Raw genomic sequence first — 17417 nt, 5'->3', positions numbered from 1 at the left:
TTTTCTTATTACATAGCTACATTGAAATTCATTATTGATAGAGTCTCTAGTACTTATAACCATGGATTGATCTTATGTCAATAAAAGACATAAAGGCTGTCATGATTAGGTATTAGATGGTTTTATTAGATAGGATCAGTAAGATGTCATCTAAAGGGCTAAATTATTTTTAAAACTATGGCCAAATCAAAGTAAAATTAATCAGTCTAAAGTCTTATTTTTTAAATTACTTTTTTTAAATCAAACAACCCAATTAATATTGATCAAGTGAGAGAATATTAAAATTTTTCAATAAGTGAGCCACTATTAAGTGGTGATTTTATAATTTAATAAAAGAGTTGATAAATTTAGTCTTAAAATGAGATAAGCATGAGAGCCAAATAATTAATTTTGATCACTTACATATGGGTTTTGCACATTTTATTGGGTTAGTGTGGTTTGATGGCTATATAGGCCTTTGATCTGATAAATCTTTGATGCGAAGGTTTCTAAAGTTTTAATAAAAATAGTTAAGGTTTCCTCTTCACTTCTAATTAATAGCATTTACCTATTATGAGCTGTCAATAAAAAAAGAGCGAAGAGAAAAACTGAAGCTCTATTTGGTTTGAGAAAATGGTTTTTATTTTTATTTTTTATTTTTTGTTTTCTAAAAAATGTATTTGGTAAATGAAAATAAAAATTATTTTCTAAAAATATAAAACTAAGGAAATAAATAAAATATTTAATGATATTACTATTAATGGTATCTATTATAAATATAATATATACTTATTAATTAATGACATTAAAATGTGTTCAAATATGATAACTTGCAAAACATAAGGAAAAAGGTAATATATATCTTATTTTCGCAATTGATTTTTTTTTTTTTTGTTTTCATATTTCAACTCATTTTCATTTTTTATTTTTAAAATCTGTTTTCATTTTCAATTATCAAGCATGGTTTTACTCATATTTTTCATTTTCCAAGAAAATGAAAATAGAAAATGATTATTTTCTGAAATCAAATACTACCTTAATCCCTTAAGAAAACTGCAGTTATTTCCGTTTATTTATTGTGTCTGCTTGAATAGGTATACAATATGATTAAATTTGATGTTCTAATATTCACTTATGAGATTTAAGGTTTTGCTTATAATGAGATCCCATTGACAATGTTTACGTTAGTGTTTAGCGTAATGGGATTCCCAACGAAAATGCTTAGGTCGGGGCTTAAGGTAATGACATCCCTGCTGACAATGTCTTTGCCGCTCTTTAGAGAAATGAAATCTCCCTGACAATGTCTCTACCAATTTTTAGAGTAATGGGATTCCCATTCACAATGTGTCCACAGGCGTTTAGAGTAATAGGATTCTCGTTGGCGGCTTAAAATGAATTGTGTCCTTGGGACCAAAATTCAACCACGAGATAATTGTGGCCTTTGGCACGCTACCGCCAACAATGACAAAATGAAAGAAATAAGAGCAATGATGGTGGCAAGTCATCTGCCAAGGTTAAGCGTGATGTGCGGTTGAGGGAGGCTATGGTTGGCAATGACAAAAATGAGTGAAATAATAGCAAAAATAGCCGTTGGCATGCTACAGCTGACAATGACAAAAATGAGACAAGCAATAATAGTGCTGGCGTGCTACAGCCGAAGATGAGAAAATGAATGAAACAAAAGCAATGGTGGTGGCAAGCCTTATCCGTATGGATAAGTAGTTTTATTGCAGCTGGCGTGGTAAGGCCAACAATGACAAAAATGAGTGAAACAAGTGGAACATATACAAGGATGATGGTGAGTCTTCTCTTAAATGTTAAGTATGATATGCAGCTGAGATGGGCGAGTCCTAGTCGAAATGAGGGACTGCCTCGGCGACGACTACAGTGTAAAGTGGGGGAATGAAATAAAATAGATCATAGAGGGATTGACCATACTAGCTAGTGTTACCTTGTTGCTGGACCAGGGGAAGCTTGTAGGTTATCGTCGCTGCTAGCCAAGAAGGGGTTATAATTGCGAGTCCATCACGCCACTTGTAGTTGAGAAATGAAAAAAACTACTTCCTTTCTTGTGATGTTTGTTATAGAAGAAAACTGCATGAACTTGCAATGAGATAGTATCAGCCATAATATGTTGCCCCCAACAGTGAGGGTTTTGGAATAATAGATGCCTTGAGCAGTGTGAGGATATTTTTATTTGAGTGGATGGCCATGTTGTAAGGAAAGATTTGGGGTTGATTGAATATAATTTAGGGGAATTTTGGGCTACGATTTGACAAGCTTTAACTTTGGTCAAAATTGGTAAAATCAACCCATCACAATTTTGACCTCTATCACTTCTATTAAATCACTCTTATTAAATACCATTTTGAAAAACTACGATGCTAAATTTAGCTATTTATTTAGTCTATCAAACTCATGGAAAAAAATACTAAATAATTCCTTAAAATTATTTCAATTTTCTAAAACAAAATTTTTTTCATTTAAATATGATGATTTGTATATTTATATCATATAAAATATTAAAATTTATGTATTTATATTATATTTTATACGAAAATTATATATCATAATTTTTATCGATACGAAAATATAAAATATAAAATATAATTTTTTAATTTTGTTAAACCTAAATATAATTATTATTAAAATTTTAAGTTGTATCATATTTATATCTTATAATTATATCATATTTATGTTTGTTATCGTATCGTATTTTAGATTGTCAATAAGGACGATAATGGGTTAGGTTAAGATAGGTTTTTACTCCTCTTGAAGTCGATTCGATTTTATATCTATAAAACTCGAACTTGATCTAATCCAATAATATTTTTTTATTTTTTTCATACTTGAACCCGATCCAATATTTTATAAAACTATACTTAACTCAATTTGAAATTAATAAAATATTATTTTTAAATAGAACTATAAAATTATATATATAATTAAATAAATAATTAAAAAAATAAATTTTTTATATATATTGGGTCGGATTACTTAAAACCCAATCTAATCCTTATTTTTTTTATTATTATCCTATTAGATACCTAATTTTTTTTAAAAAAAAATTGATCTTAAAAAGTTAGATCGAGTCAAAATTCGTTGAATTTAAGTTTTGATTCGATCTTACCCGATATATATTTGTTATCGATTTTAAATCATGTCACTTTTATATCCTATATTTACATCATATTCGTATCTTATTATTATATCATATTTTAAATTGTTTGAATCTAAATAAGTTGTATTTTATGATTTTTATCTTAATAAATTTTTATATTGACAAAAAAAAGTTACGAGGTACACGTTTACGAGCTCACGATTAATCGACATTCTTTATACATGTGACAGATGACATGACTTTCATAATCATGTCTCGATTGAAATTTTTTTCATTTTAACAGGTCAGCGGTGTATAAAAATAAAATATGTCCACTTACTGTTTTTATTATAATTATGTAATTATTCAATTAAAAATTTTTTTAAGCATTTATCATTTATAAGTGTAAGATACATATAATATTTAAAAAAAAATTTATATAATTTTAAATTATAATCTATTAATTATAATACAATAATTATAATATACTCTCCAAATACCAATTAACCATGGGTCTAATGATCATAACAATCATTAAGATCACATGATACACGACATTTTTTGTTTTTTGTTATCGTCAGAACTATTTAAATACAAATGATATGATAGGCTTTTCTAGGTGCAATAAATAAATAAATTTATTTAAGAAAAATGAGAAAGTTAAAGGATTAATAAGGATTTTAACAAAAAAATCTATATTTAAAACACTACAATATAATTTTTTTAGTTCAAATACATTTTTCAATTGGGCATTTTAAAATGATTATTGTTTTTATAATTAATCTTTTTTAAAATATAAATTCAAATATTAAAGTTTTGAATTAAAAGGTTTTGACTTCTAATTTATCAAAAACTAAAAGGATACCCAAGCTTAGCTTCAAGACTTTTATTACTATTTGATTAAATTAATTTATAAAATGTAAAACCATTTAAAATGATAATAAAAAAAATAAAACATTGAACAATTAAAATAATGAAATAACTCTATTTTCTCATTACAAATGACTTGTAAATGACTTGTAATTTTCTAAACTATGTCTCTATTTCTTGCATGATGTATGACGTGCAATTTATGGGCATATTCATGGCACACTATGCCTTTCATTTGAAATGCAATCATTTATTACATGCTCAAAATGGAATCTGTTTACCTTTACAATAGATAGAAGATAATGAAACAATTATGACGGCTTACCACTTGATAAAGTACCACTAATGTTCAAGAAGCAAGCTACACCATCTTTAAAATAGTTTGGAAGCTGACTAAGTGGAATGGCCCAAAGTTTCGATAAAAAGGGTAGAAGTTGGCAAATGAATAATGCCTGCACTAAACATGGTACAATCACTTTAACATCCAACTAAGAGCCAAAATAGAAAAACCATTGAAAGGAGACTTCAAGTAAAAATTGTCACAGAACCTAACACTGTAACTCAATACACAGTACTTACTTGAAATGCAGAACCATAGGAATTTACAACAAATAGATCTACTGACCCGCCCTGCGACAAATGCAAGAAAATATTCTTTAACACAAAGTATGCACTCACACAAAATTTTCTCAACTTTTTATGTTCAATTTGACCAACAAAATACAGGGACTTTCCAACAATAAATATCATACTTTTAATCGTTGAGCGGCATCCAAAAAGATTACTTCCTGCAAATGATTAAATATCACATGTTACATGAATGCATTACATAGAACTTGGAAATGGTTAGCTACTTAGATTTTAGTTAGAAAACCAATAACCTTAAGCACACTATCAGCTGCTTGCAAGAAAAAAGAAACTATCATCAATAGACTCCAAAATATCCCAACTTCCTTCAATGAATGATTAGTGCTGCATACACTGCAGAAGTAAGCATAGGCAATAAATCTAATTCTAAGTGTCTGGCACATGAAGAATCATTATGAAAAAACTGGTAAATTAGACATTATAAAAAGGTTGTAACTGTGTCTTAAATCGCCACAATTAAGGCTTCATTTGGATAGGTAGCCAGTGCTGCTCCTACCACACTGGTCACCCATCCAAAAGGAGCTTGAAACTAATAAAATATATCTGTATTATTTGAATTAAATCTAAATAATGTTAGTAACTATAATATAAAATTGCCCTCAAAATTAGTAGATTCACACAGAAGATGACACTAAAGTAATATGAATTAGTTGTGAAATGGAGCATGTATCAACAAAAAAGTGATGCAAAGAAACTGCCTTACAATAGGGCATCTTAGGCTGGTTCTTTTTTTTTTTTTTTTTCCGCAATGAAGCTCATAGCGTGTCCTAGATATGCGCCCATCAATTTCTCTCCCATACCTTTCACAATCTGTTTTCAACCCAAGAAGATAGATGAAAAATACTTTTGAGATCACTAAGTTCATATAGAACCAAAAAAGGGAGGCTTACCTCTGCATATATTTTTTAAGGTGTCCCCTAATAATGGATTTTATTTTTGTGTGAATAATAAATGCATAATCACCATAAATGACTTCTTGAATCAATACAGCCATACGAAGGTCTTCGTGATTAAATTTAACTTTCCTACAACTAACATATGCTTTTTCATTCCACTTTGAAGCCCAAACCTACATATAGTGGAAAAAAGGTCTCTTCAAAAGGGCATGAGTCGTTTCGATAAATTACAAAATTGTTTTATAATTTATATTTCCAAAAACTTTTAAAAGAAGATTTAAAATTTTAACATTTTACTACAATTAACATGTAAGAATTTTTATTAGTAATGAGCAAGACCAACACAAAGCATATGGTAATATACCAAAGCCAAAAGTAGCTGTTGAGTTGCGACTACAATTAAAACCGCATACCTGTCATCATTTGATTTTAGCATCCAGCTAGGGTTCCTCGAATGCCCTGAATGCTCTTGTTCTATCTATTTCTCAAACCCAGCCTCATCAGCATATCCAAATAAAGCAACCATCTTTCTCACCCAATATCTTGGGGGTGGTTTGTCCAAATTTGCCCATTCATAGTCTCCACCAGGGTTCCGGAAACAATGGATAAAATTGCAAGCGGTTCCACGAGAAAATGCCTGTTAATATAAGACAACAAATCATCAATTGAAGAGAAAACTCTTGAAGAATTAGCATCAATAACAAAACACAATGATTTTGATGGTCTTTTTCATTCTTTTTTTTTTTTTTTTCAATATCTCAATCCAACACATCATGCATGGTGGCAAATAACAAATGCCAATGAAGAAAATTGTGTTATATGAAATAAGGAAGATGGAAGCACTTGAAACTTAACTTCATAAATTCCCCACATATGGCAACCTTCTATCTGGTAATGTTGACAGACTAACATTTTACCTATCATGAATCCATCACCCAAAAAAGAAATCGTAAAAAAATTAAGCATATAAATTAAGAAAAAAAAAGAATTTTAGAAACAAAAAAAAACCAAAATACTCATGGATATGGTGGTTTTATATTCTTAACAGCTGGCCATGCAAGATTACATGGATATAGTCCTTTGGAGGATCTGGTGGTTTGGAATTCTCCTTACTTTGCTTCTGATTCCCATCATTTGCTGCATTAGCATTGCCATTTTGTTCTGTCTTCTCCTTTGCATTCCCAGCGGCTCCATCTTGCTTGCTTCTTTTGGCTGACAATTCAAATAAATTCTAATAATTTTCTAAACAGAATTACATTACCTTGGCATCAGCAGCCGCTGGAGTAGAGATTTCTTTTGCTTTCCCCAACGGAATTGATTTCCTTTTCCTCGCATTGGCCTAATTTTGGCCTTTCATGCTTGAATCCCCACCTGGGATCTGTTTAGAAACAGAAGATTCTTTCTTGGAATCACCAAATTCCGCATTCTCTGTCCAGGAAAACCCTGACAGCCTACTGTTTTTCTTATCAGAACCTGAATTCCCTACCTGTGATGAGTTCTTGTTGCTTTATGGAACATTTACTTGAGATCCAGTAACCTTAATGTGTTGGTTACTTGTAACTCTTGAAAGCTTAACAGAATCCATTGTAGGAAGTAATCTTTGAGGCAATTCAGTCTTTGTTAATCCAAGCTGACCATTTGGGCCACCAAGATTCCTGCTACTATTAAAACAGGAAAATCTAGCAACCCTCTCAGCAAATTCAGGGTCAGCATAAAATGGTGTCAGACTTGGATGATTTGATAACTGGTTTCCAAGAACCAGTAAATTCAAATTTCCTCTGATCTGTGCATCCATCATTGAAAGATTGAGCTTTGGAGATGAATTCAATGGAGTATTATAACATGAAGTGTTAGCACTGTTAATGCTGTTATTTGGTTTAATGAAAGATTGAGGTGAAATATCACCAGAATTACATATGTTTCCTAATCTTCCAATCAATTCTCTGATCATTACATTATCGCTAGAACCAGGGAGAGTAGTTTCAGCAATGGATGCTGCTGGGGACGACACTATGGAACTCAATGCTAACTCAAATTCAATCAAGAGAGGTTTACCCTGAAGAGTTATTGAAACAATCTGCACAAACTAAAGATTGCATGCAAAGCAAAACACCATTCAATATTCAACTAAAGATTGCAGTGACCTACCCACTTACAGGCAAACTGGATTATCGACACTTCTAATTACCAATTTAAAGAATCCAAAATCAAATCATAAAAAAAACAATTATACTCGAAAGAACTTTGAATCAGCAATTTAATGCATTGAAAAAGTCATATTTAGCGTAAATAGATCAGTCAAACACCTAAGATCAAAGCAAAGAGCTATACGAATTAGAAAGTAGAACCTAATGCCATTTCAATCATCCAAAATATGAATATTTTTCTAAAAAAATTGTATTCAAAGCAAAACGCCACGCTCCCAATCAGATTTATCCCCAAGCTCTGAATATGGTGGCTGTGGCTGTGGCTGTGGCCGCAGCTGTCACCACCGCTATGAGGCCAACATGGCTGGTGATGCCCAAGCTCTGGTACTTTGATAGTTCAGACTTAGCACAGCTCAGATCCATTTGCAGTTGGCGAGCCAGTGTTGAAGAAGAGACATGACTCAAACGCAACCATACACAAGGTCACGGAGTTCAACTATGATAGTAACATTTTCTCTGGAACCAAACAAAAAAAAAATTGAAAAAATAGATGTTACCGTGTTTGATTATAATCGGCAGTGGAGGAAGAGAAGTTTTTGTTTGGCTCTTTCCTCTTATTTTTGCTACAAAAAATAAGGAGAAAATGAAACAATGGCACGATTGAACTCTCACCGAGGAAAGAAGCTTCCTGGTTAAAGTTTTTGGAGAAGCTTTTAGAGAAACTTTCTTCACTTCTTTTAAGTATATAATTTTCTTTCAACAATTGTCCCTTAATTTTATTTTTTTGTTTTTGACATTTGCTGATCTCTGCCTTTAATGCAGATCCGGGATAATTATTATATTAAGTTATAGATTGGGTAAATTACAATCCTCTATTTAACTAGATTATGGTTTGTGGATGGTAAAATCAACGGGAAACTATTTAACGATAGCTGGCAGCGGCAATCCACGGTCGGCTCCGAACCGAACTGCAAACCAGACCAACTGTGCGAAAAGTTACCATAACCTCACTAGAAGTGAAAAAGAAATTGAAAATATACTTCTTTATCGAGTAATTAAAAAATAACACATTGGAGATGGAGTTGCAATTGCTGCATTCCCCAACAGCTGCTATCCCATACCCAACAGCTTACGTCATTTCCATTTCAAATAAAAACCCACCAATCGATCCTTCACCAGGCACCAATCCCATGTCGAAAAGCTCAGTTGTTTAACTCTCCCCACAATAACCAACAATTTCAGCAAAACCAAACAAGAGAACCAGAATAGAACAATCAGCTCCACATACCCAGATCAGAAATCCACATTCCTCGACCAATTTTACTCTTCTTTTAGCAAAATCAACGTAAATAATCAAGACCCAGATCCCCAAAACGAAGAAAAAGAAGAGGAAAAAAAATCCCAAAAATAACAAATCCTGGGTTTTCTTAGAGTCATTTTCACAAACATGTGGTGGATAGATTTGAAAGCAGCGGTTGGACAGTTAATCAATGTCGAAGGCATTGTTTTTTCGGTTAGAGTGTTCGTTAAAGATCGTCACTTGGCGTTGCCGCATGTTGCAGTGCCTGCTATAAGGTGCATTGATCGGAATGAGCTCCACAGAAGAGGGTCTAAAGTTGTTGTTTTCGATAAGGATAATACAATTACTGCTCCTTATTCTTTGACGCTTTGGCCTACTCTCCGGCCTTCTATTGAGTAGTGCAAAGAGGTTTTTGGTCCTGATATTGACGCGTTTAGTAACTCTGCTGGTAATTATTGGCTTGACTCTTTGAGATCGATTCCTGTTTTAGCCCTTCCTGATTGTCTTTTTGTGCAATATGTTGATGTTTTGTTTTTCCCTCTTTTTGATGAATTAAGGCATTTTAGAGTATGACCATGATGGTCCAAAGGCGAAGAAACTAGAAGGGACTATTGGAATTAAAGTTATAAGGCATAGTAAGTGTTTTCTTTTCTTCAGTTCAAGATTTTAGTTTTAGTCTGTTACCAAATTCATTTCTATTCCATTGATGAATAAAGAAAGCAATTTTTAAACTGTATGTCACAGTTTCAATTCTATGTTAAAACATCAAGCATGTAAAAATCTTTGGATGAGTTACAATTACTGCTATACTTTCTTGTAGGTTTAGCACACCTTAATATGATAATATGATTTACTGTTAATTTATGACAGAAGTGTTTGGTTTATCTAGAATTGATTAGGGTATCTATCTGACATCTCTTTTAAGGTTTGAATATACCAGCTGGAACAGCTGAAGAAATCGAGAAACACTTTGGATGTAAATCTCACAACTTATCATGGTATGCTAAGGGTGATAGAACTTACTGGATGGTTGATTTAGTCTTAACATTGGATTATGTTGGTGACATAATTTATGTTTGTGGCAGGTGGGTGATTGGCGTTTCACTGATATTGTTTATGGAAATCGATGTGGATATTTGACTACATTAACTGAGCCATTAAGTCTTCTTGAGGAGCCATTCATTGTTGGGCAGGTTGCTTTTCCTTTCTTTTTATTTTATTTTTATTTTTATTTTTTTTGTGCACTGAAGCACCTTATTGAACCCGCTGAACAGAAGAGATTGAGAACCCAAACGCAGGGAAAATATTTGATACATCTTTGTTCTCTTATTCTGGAGAAATTTGCTGCAAAAGACTATCTCTCAAATTAAGCCTCAACTGTTAACTATAGATAATAAATACCATAGTTATTGGATCTTTTCTTCATTCTTGTACAAGACCTAACATCCGTTTACTTCTTTTTCTGTTTTTTTTTTCTTTTTTTGTTCAATTCTTCTGTTCTTCATTTGGTGACTTGAGACTGTCTTTTTCCCTAAGCTTTTTTGAAAGAATTCTTTCAGTGGTTTGCAACAATTCAACGTGTAACTTTTAGTGGACAAGTCTTAAACAAAATCATACATATGTCTAGATAAATAATGATGCGAATTGTTGTGGTGGATTTGTGTTAGTGGGTTTGTCAGTTAGCTGTGTTTGATATAGTGTTTTATGGATCACGTAGAGGTTGTTTTTCCATTCTTTGATGAAACTATTAAATCTTTGCCATTTGTTGCTGGCTTACATCTTCCCTCTTAAGCCTGAATTGTTGTCTTCAAGCCATGCTTGATATTGGGTCCATTACCTGCACTTCTTTAGGATTAAACCCCTGCGAAAAAATTCATTCCCTCTTTTTCTGTTGCATGATGTTTGTATCAGTTTGCTCATTTTTTTTTCTCTGGATTTAATCCTGTTGTGGGTGTCCAACAACCTTCCATCATCAATCCACAATCCCTTATTGTTAGATACACCACGTGTTTTCTAGGTAGTTATTTTAATTGACAAATATGCTGAACAACATGGACAATCTTTGCTTTTTTTGGCTGATTTTTACAATTATCTTTGCTTTTTTTGGCTTGTATGTTAGTTCTTCATCTTTGCTATGGTATTTGTTTCACGCTATGTATATTATCTGTTATTTCTATCAAATGCTTGATGAATTGTAATAGATGAGAATTAATGTTTGCAGGTGCGAAAGCTAGAACTGAGCCTCGTAAATTGGAGGTTTAAAAGAGGTTTGAAGCCAATTAGTCATAATTTACTACCAGATACCATGCAGTGTGCGAAAGATCAATACCCTTTGTAAAAATATTGTGGATGTAAGTGAAAGTAATTGTTTATGTAGCTGGTGACAAATTTGTGACTCATGATTATTTGCTTTTGTAAAATACATGATGATTTAATTCTTTCATTTAGTACACAGTAAAACTTAACCGTTGTTTGATTTGAACAGGAGGGTAACTGAAGTGAGGGAAAACCACTTTGGCATGTTAATAGCGTCCATGGAAAAACGATGTAATTGTCTTGTTGCTATTGCCCAAGAAGAGCTTTTAATAAGGGATTATTTATTGGGGCAAAACTTGAATGAATTTTTTAGGAGAAATTTGTGAATTTTTTTTTTAAATGATATAATAAAAATTTTAACAAAAATATTTAAATTGATAGATTAATATTATTTAATGTGAAAATTAATAATATGTTAAAAAAATTAAAAATATAGTTAATAATTTAAATTTAATTAATACGTATTAAATTGTAAAAATGTTGTTAAAATTTTTAATAAAAATATCTATAAAAATATATATATATCAAAATTGATTAGGGGTGGGGTAGTATTTATTGCCTTGGGGCTATGATTAAATTTAGAGCATAAATATTCCAGCTGACTAAAGAATGAAATTGTTAGTATATGAGCATTAAGCAGTAAAGGTAGGAAAGATGCGAAAAATTATTTTTTATTTGTTGTTTGTTAGTAAATGAAAATGATATTATTTATACTATCTATGATGAGCAAAATGAAACTTAATCAGGAAAATTACTTATTAAAATCAAATTACAACACTAAAATAAAATTAAAATGTTTTTGTCTTTACATTTTTTTAATGAAATAAACCTTTTTAACATGCTTTGAAAAAATAACTCACTCATTAAGACAAAATTTTCAAAAAAAAAATTTTCAATTCCTTTTTTTATTTTTTTCTTATAAAAATCTGGTTAAAAAATAATGAATCATTTTGTAAAATTACAATATCTTAGTCACATTATTTTGATTGGGTTAAATATAAAAATAATTTTTGAATTATACACTTTTTGTTAATTTGGTATTTTAACTTTCATTCAATCATCTACTTTAATACCTAAGAGTATTTTGTTAATCAACTTGCTATCGTGACATTACCATCCAATAAGATATTGATATGTGTCAAAAAATCTAATAAACGTCGTGTCATCAATTATCACATCAAAAAATTTTTTAAAAATAAAGAATATTAAAAAATAAATATTTTAAAAAATTATAAAAAATTAAAAAACTAAAATATTTTTAAAAAACTATTCAAATTTAAAAAATTAAAGAAATAAAAAAATTTAATAAAAATCCCAAAAAAATTAAAAAATTTGAAAAAATAAAAATAATAAAATTTCAATAAAAATAAATTTTTCTTCAAATTAAAAAAATTTCACAAAAGGTTAAAAAAATTAAAAATCTAAAATCTAAGTTTTTGAAAAAATCTAAAAATTGAAAAAAATTGTAAAAGTTTTTAAAAAATTATGAAAAATTTTCATTTTTTTTTTAATCTTACAATTTTAATTTTTATATATTTTATGATTTTTTTTAGATTTTTTAAATTTCTTTGGATTTTTATTAAATTTTTTATTTTTCAAAATTTTTTTAAATTTTTAAGAATTTTGTATAAATTTCCAGTTTTTTATAAAAAATTTAAATTTTCACATTTTCACATTTTTTGTGAATCTTTTTTTAATTTTAAGAAAATTACATTTTTATTTTTTGAATTTTAAGAATTGTTTTTGAATATTTGGAAATTTTTATTAAAATTTTGAGATTTTTTGAATTTTTTAAGTTTTCATATATATATATATATATTTAATTTTCATAATTTTAAAAATATTTTATGTTCTTATTTTTTTATATTTTTAAAATATTTAAGATTTTTTTAATTTGCTATAAATTTTTATATATATTTTTTGAATTTTACTAACATGGTGTTAATTGAACTTTTTGATTCATTTCAATATCTTATTGGATAGTAATGTCACATTAGCAAGTAAACTAACGACGTTAGTTTGAAGTATTAATATAATAACGGAATGAAATTCAAGTATTAAATTGATAATTTTATTTCTTTAAGTATAAATCGGACATAAAATATATAATTCGAGTGCAATTTTTATATTTAACCTTTTCTAATTTTTTTTCTTTAATTTTTTAAATTTGAAATAATTTGTTTTTGAGGATTAAAACGGAGAATGATCATCTTTCAAGTTTTTATTTTTTGGTTATCGAGCATTAGTGAAAACCATTTTGTTGTCACTTTTACCAACCCTTTTCAATCCTCTCTCTTCCATCCTGTAACTTCAGTGATTTGGTATCATGAGGTTTCAGGATAGGTTACGAATGTTCAATTAATTTTCATAAATAAAATCCATCTACATTATACTAGAACTGCCCACCAAACCAAAATCCGGTATTGAAATTACAAGTTTTCTGGTACGGTCATGTAATCTACAGCCAGTTGGAAATAAAAAGGAAGAATTGGGGCCGATGCCGAGCAAAGTACATTTCAATATGGTAATCTTATGGATGGTAGCTCACATCCTTCATTTGACGGTTTAATTTATTCACATCGATTGCGTGAAGTAGTAGTTTAGAAACGTAAATGATTTCTTGAATGCTTAACCAGTTGAACCTTGGAAGGACGCAGCCTCTATACATGTATTCATATTTATTTCATACCCTTCCAGAAAAATTGCGATTGAGACAGATCAAAGAGTGATAAAAAGATACAGCCTATATGATAGGAAAGCCGGGGGATAACCAGTGAGAAGAGAATGTTAACAAAGAATAGGATTTAAAAAGAAAAAATAAAATCATTTGGCTTTATGATAGCTTAGGAGAAATCTTGATAGGCATTCCCTTAGATGGAACTGGGAGGGGATCCATGGTGATTGATTCATTGGGATGGATCAATGACCAGTTGTAACGAGTAACAACGTAATGCACGAAGATGAGGATATTCAACTTGGCAAGCTGATACCCAGCACAGGTTCTTGGCCCTCCTCCGAAGGGAAGAAAAATGTAAGGCGGGATGAATTCCTCGAATCTGCTCGGATCGAAACGTAGAGGATCTTGGAAATACTCTTCATTATAATGTGTTCCATACGCTGTCCATAGCACCTGCGCCCACATAACGGCAGCAAAGGAAAATAACTTGTAACATGTATTTCACAATTCAATAAAGTTTCTTTTTCAAGAAAAAAACAAAGTTAATGACGTGTACCTTCCATCCTTTGGGAATTGTGAATCCTTCATATTCAATGTCGGCAACAGCTTTCCTGAAAGAGCCGAAGATGGGAGGGAACAGCCGTATGCTTTCTCGAGCAGCTTGCCAGGTATACTCCATTTTCTTCACGTCTCCTAACGCCAGCTTCTCACTTGGCTCTTTTGCGTTTCTTACATCAACATGTTCTGGCAAACATTGCGGTTAAGTTATGTGCAAATTAAGTTGTAGTTAAGCACAAATATATGATACCTTGAAGGATTGTAGAGTAGCAGTGTGGATGCTGAGCCAACATTTTGAATGTCATGGCAATGGCGAACGAAGTTGTGTCATGAGCTGCAAAGACTAGCAAAATTACATTGTCAATGACCTCTTCCTCTGTAAGATCCCCTTGAACCATTGCAGCCACCATTCGCGATAGTAGCATGTCTCTTTTCTCTTCTCCTTCCAAACTGCTTTCCCTTGCTTTTCTCTTTTCAGCCACTATTTTCTCCAACATCTTTGATATTTTTACCCTTGCTTTCTTTGCTCTTGAGAATTTAGAGCCAGGGAAGTTTATTGGTGGAGCAAAAGCACCTTCTACAACTCTCTCAAAAGTGCCTAACATTTGTGGCTCAACATTGATCCCTAACAAGCACTCAAAGACTGTGGTAAAGGTCAAAAGTTTTGTCGAACGATAAAGGCTAACAACATCTTTTCCAAGCCAATTTTTGTCAAGGTGAAGTCGAACTGCGTTGCATATTTTTGGCACTAAAGCCTCTAGCGATGCACCACTGAGACAAGAGGTTACCAGTCCTCGAAGGAAACGATGTTGATCCCCTTGTTTTTCCATGATACAATTTCTGCCCATGAGCTGAACTGATGATGAAGGCCATGAGCTTATCACCAACTTGAACTCATTTGAAAGGATGAACCGATTGGCTTCAGCTCCATTAACAACAACAGTTGGTGATCCCATAAGGCTTGTTTTGAAGACTTTTCCATACTTTGCAATCCGGGGTTCAACGAACTCCTCAAACAAACGATTATTACGTTGAGCTTTGTAGAACTCCAATGTTTCACCTACCAAAGGAAGACCCATCTTCCCTGGTGGGAGTTTCCACTTCATTCTATAACAGCTTTTCCTGTGTTTCAAGAAAATGGTGGATATCATTGCAGCTAGGCAAAACAAAACCCATGAAAGAACATTATTAATTTCCAAAGCCATTTTCTCTTTGGTATGTGAAGAAAATAGACTGAGAAGCAGGAATTTATATATAGCTCCAAAGCAGGTGAAGTTGTGTTGATTTATGCTGGATACTAAGAGTCAAACTCAAACCCCGTTTGATTTTCTGCAAAAGTCAAATAATCAAGCATTCACTATCCTTCCCAATCATAGAATATTAAATATTTTAGTGGATCAACACATGTAGACTTGGATCAAATAGTAGAGTATCAAAACAGAGAACATGGACATTGCATGTGCCTGATTCATCCTGCTAATGTCCTCACCGCCTTCACAATAACAACATGTAATCATCATAATATATCTGAAAACAATTCATTATCGAGGTAGAGAATCCCTTGCGTCAGTGTTCTTGAATTTTTTTTAATTTTCAGAATATCCCTAAAAATCTGCAATGTCCAACACGGGAAATAGATTTATCTCTTGAAAACAAAGTCAAGTTGAATAAAAAGGGGATATTTTTCACCGCCCATGATGCCAAACTGCAATAAGGATGATCAAGTCCGGAAATAACTAGTGTGAAAGAAAAGAAATTTATTTGCTGGACTGGCTGAATTATTAATATTTGTTTGCCTTTGACCGAAGATTAATTAACGTCAAGCTACACCTCAAGTCTAGCCAGCAAGAAGGACCGGGGAACTTTGTAGCAATCCCAGCCATGATAGAGCAAGGTTTTTGTATCAATGTACGTTTCTTTCTAAATAGATAAGGTTGACTTACGATATCAATTCATAGGATATTCATTCGGTACAATCTCTAAGGATGTTTTTAATTTCAACTCGCATCAATAGAGTAATATATATCTCTTAAAAATATTAATTAAAATATGTGAGATACGTACTTAACAAATATTTTACTTTTATCACTCATGAAATTTTGTCGGTGTATAAAAACGAAATTTTTTATTTTACAGTGTAACCATGAAAAGAGAGCACAGCTAGATTCCAACATTGGACTCCAATCCTCTTGTGCAGGACGGCTACGTTATCATATATATATATATATATATATATATATTTTATAGATAAAGAAGGATTAATTTATATATCTCAATAAGCTAGAAATGATTACTGACTTTTAAGTTGAAGTCTCATATTTAGGCCTTGAGGAAGAGACAACGAGATTTGTGGAATCAGAAGCAAGTTATGTCCTTTGATGTCATTTACAACTCAACGGATTAATTTTTATATATAGGAAAGAAACAAAAATTGTAGTGTTATCTTATTTTTATGTAAAACAATTACATTTGGATTAATACAATATATTTACTTAATAATTTGTTAATTAAATGTAATTTTTTGTATTATTTAGTAATTCTACTTTATAACAATTTTTGAATTGTTATAAATATATTTTTTTATAAAAAAGATAAAATAAACACAGTGGATCTAGCAGGACTCATACAGACCCTTAACTATATTTTTTAAGTCCGAATCCAACACGAAATGTTATTTAGTTTATAAAATTGATTTTTTTATTTAATTTTAAAATACATTAAAAATATTAAAATATTTTTCTGAATAATATCAGCTCTATTAGAGTCCGACCAGGCCGAATCAAACCAAGCACTGAACAAAAGGATTTGAAGTGTCAATCGAAGTCAATCCTGATGCGGTTGAGCCTTCTCTGGTTGCAACAGAGTCAGCGGTTGCTATTGGGCCTTAAGTGGAAAATTTAGCTCTCCGTTGTATGCCTTGTTCCCC

At 31.2% G+C, this 17417-nt stretch overlaps 3 protein-coding genes and 1 pseudogene across 8 annotated transcripts; 1 reads left to right on the top strand and 3 right to left on the bottom strand.

Annotated features, from left to right (window-relative positions):
• Positions 1–4148: 4148 nt before the first annotated feature.
• On the bottom strand, positions 4149–8458 carry LOC111292904 (protein CLT1, chloroplastic-like). Of its 5 annotated transcripts, none has more exons than XM_089766898.1 (7): positions 8313–8458; positions 6349–8156; positions 5907–6130; positions 4831–4930; positions 4702–4737; positions 4529–4579; positions 4149–4401 (listed from the first exon to the last, which is right to left on the bottom strand). In XM_089766898.1, the coding sequence occupies exons 3-7, from the start codon at positions 5927–5929 to the stop codon at positions 4261–4263; spliced, it is 351 nt and encodes a 116-aa protein (XP_089623024.1). In that variant the 5' UTR covers positions 5930–6130; positions 6349–8156; positions 8313–8458; the 3' UTR covers positions 4149–4260. The 5 variants fall into 5 exon arrangements, with proteins under 5 accessions (XP_089623024.1, XP_089623027.1, XP_089623025.1 ...); XM_089766901.1 differs by having other exon boundaries at positions 4831–4921; XM_089766899.1 differs by having other exon boundaries at positions 6349–6410; positions 6560–8408.
• Positions 5972–8063, bottom strand: LOC111293344 (transcription factor bHLH78-like). The gene is made up of 5 exons (XM_089766260.1): positions 7983–8063; positions 7031–7570; positions 6865–6979; positions 6560–6705; positions 5972–6130 (listed from the first exon to the last, which is right to left on the bottom strand). Exons 1-5 carry the CDS (start codon positions 8061–8063, stop codon positions 5972–5974), a joined length of 1041 nt encoding a protein of 346 aa, XP_089622386.1.
• A 52-nt stretch (positions 8459–8510) lies between the features above and the next one.
• LOC111293346 (phosphatidylglycerophosphate phosphatase 1, chloroplastic/mitochondrial-like) lies at positions 8511–11422 on the top strand (annotated as a pseudogene). The gene is made up of 5 exons (XR_016345812.1): positions 8511–9388; positions 9498–9575; positions 9866–9938; positions 10026–10133; positions 11162–11422. The product of XR_016345812.1 is annotated as a phosphatidylglycerophosphate phosphatase 1, chloroplastic/mitochondrial-like (transcript).
• A 2167-nt stretch (positions 11423–13589) lies between these two features.
• CYP718 (cytochrome P450, family 718) lies at positions 13590–15915 on the bottom strand. Its single transcript, XM_022884578.2, has 3 exons — positions 14742–15915; positions 14490–14677; positions 13590–14386 (listed from the first exon to the last, which is right to left on the bottom strand). Exons 1-3 carry the CDS (start codon positions 15694–15696, stop codon positions 14090–14092), a joined length of 1440 nt encoding a protein of 479 aa, XP_022740313.2. The 5' UTR covers positions 15697–15915; the 3' UTR covers positions 13590–14089.
• Between the last annotated feature and the right edge of the window lie 1502 nt (positions 15916–17417).

The sequence above is a fragment of the Durio zibethinus genome, chromosome 10, assembly GCF_047325235.1.
Source record: "Durio zibethinus cultivar Kanyao isolate XHJ-2024 chromosome 10, ASM4732523v1, whole genome shotgun sequence".
In the NCBI taxonomy this organism is placed as follows: Eukaryota; Viridiplantae; Streptophyta; class Magnoliopsida; order Malvales; family Malvaceae; genus Durio; species Durio zibethinus.
This window is presented reverse-complemented; position numbering and strand designations above follow the sequence as displayed.

Excerpts from the sequence above, each read along its gene's own strand:
- LOC111292904 (XM_089766897.1), bottom strand. The coding sequence starts at position 4,980 with ATGTGCCAGACACTTAGAATTAGATTTATTGCCTATGCTTACTTCTGC. Across the intron at positions 4,580-4,701 it reads ATGCCGCTCAACGATTAAAA|GGCGGGTCAGTAGATCTATT; the intron begins GTATGATATTTA and ends CATTTGTCGCAG. Across the intron at positions 4,402-4,528 it reads CCTATGGTTCTGCATTTCAA|GCATTATTCATTTGCCAACT; the intron begins GTAAGTACTGTG and ends TGTTTAGTGCAG.
- LOC111293344 (XM_089766260.1), bottom strand. The coding sequence starts at position 8,063 with ATGGATCTGAGCTGTGCTAAGTCTGAACTATCAAAGTACCAGAGCTTG. Across the intron at positions 7,571-7,982 it reads ATGTTGGCCTCATAGCGGTG|ATTGTTTCAATAACTCTTCA; the intron begins GTGACAGCTGCG and ends TAGTTTGTGCAG. Across the intron at positions 6,706-6,864 it reads TGTTTCTAAACAGATCCCAG|CCAAAAGAAGCAAGCAAGAT; the intron begins GTGGGGATTCAA and ends TTGAATTGTCAG.
- CYP718 (XM_022884578.2), bottom strand. The coding sequence starts at position 15,696 with ATGGCTTTGGAAATTAATAATGTTCTTTCATGGGTTTTGTTTTGCCTA. Across the intron at positions 14,678-14,741 it reads CTACTCTACAATCCTTCAAG|AACATGTTGATGTAAGAAAC; the intron begins GTATCATATATT and ends AATGTTTGCCAG. Across the intron at positions 14,387-14,489 it reads CAATTCCCAAAGGATGGAAG|GTGCTATGGACAGCGTATGG; the intron begins GTACACGTCATT and ends ATGTGGGCGCAG.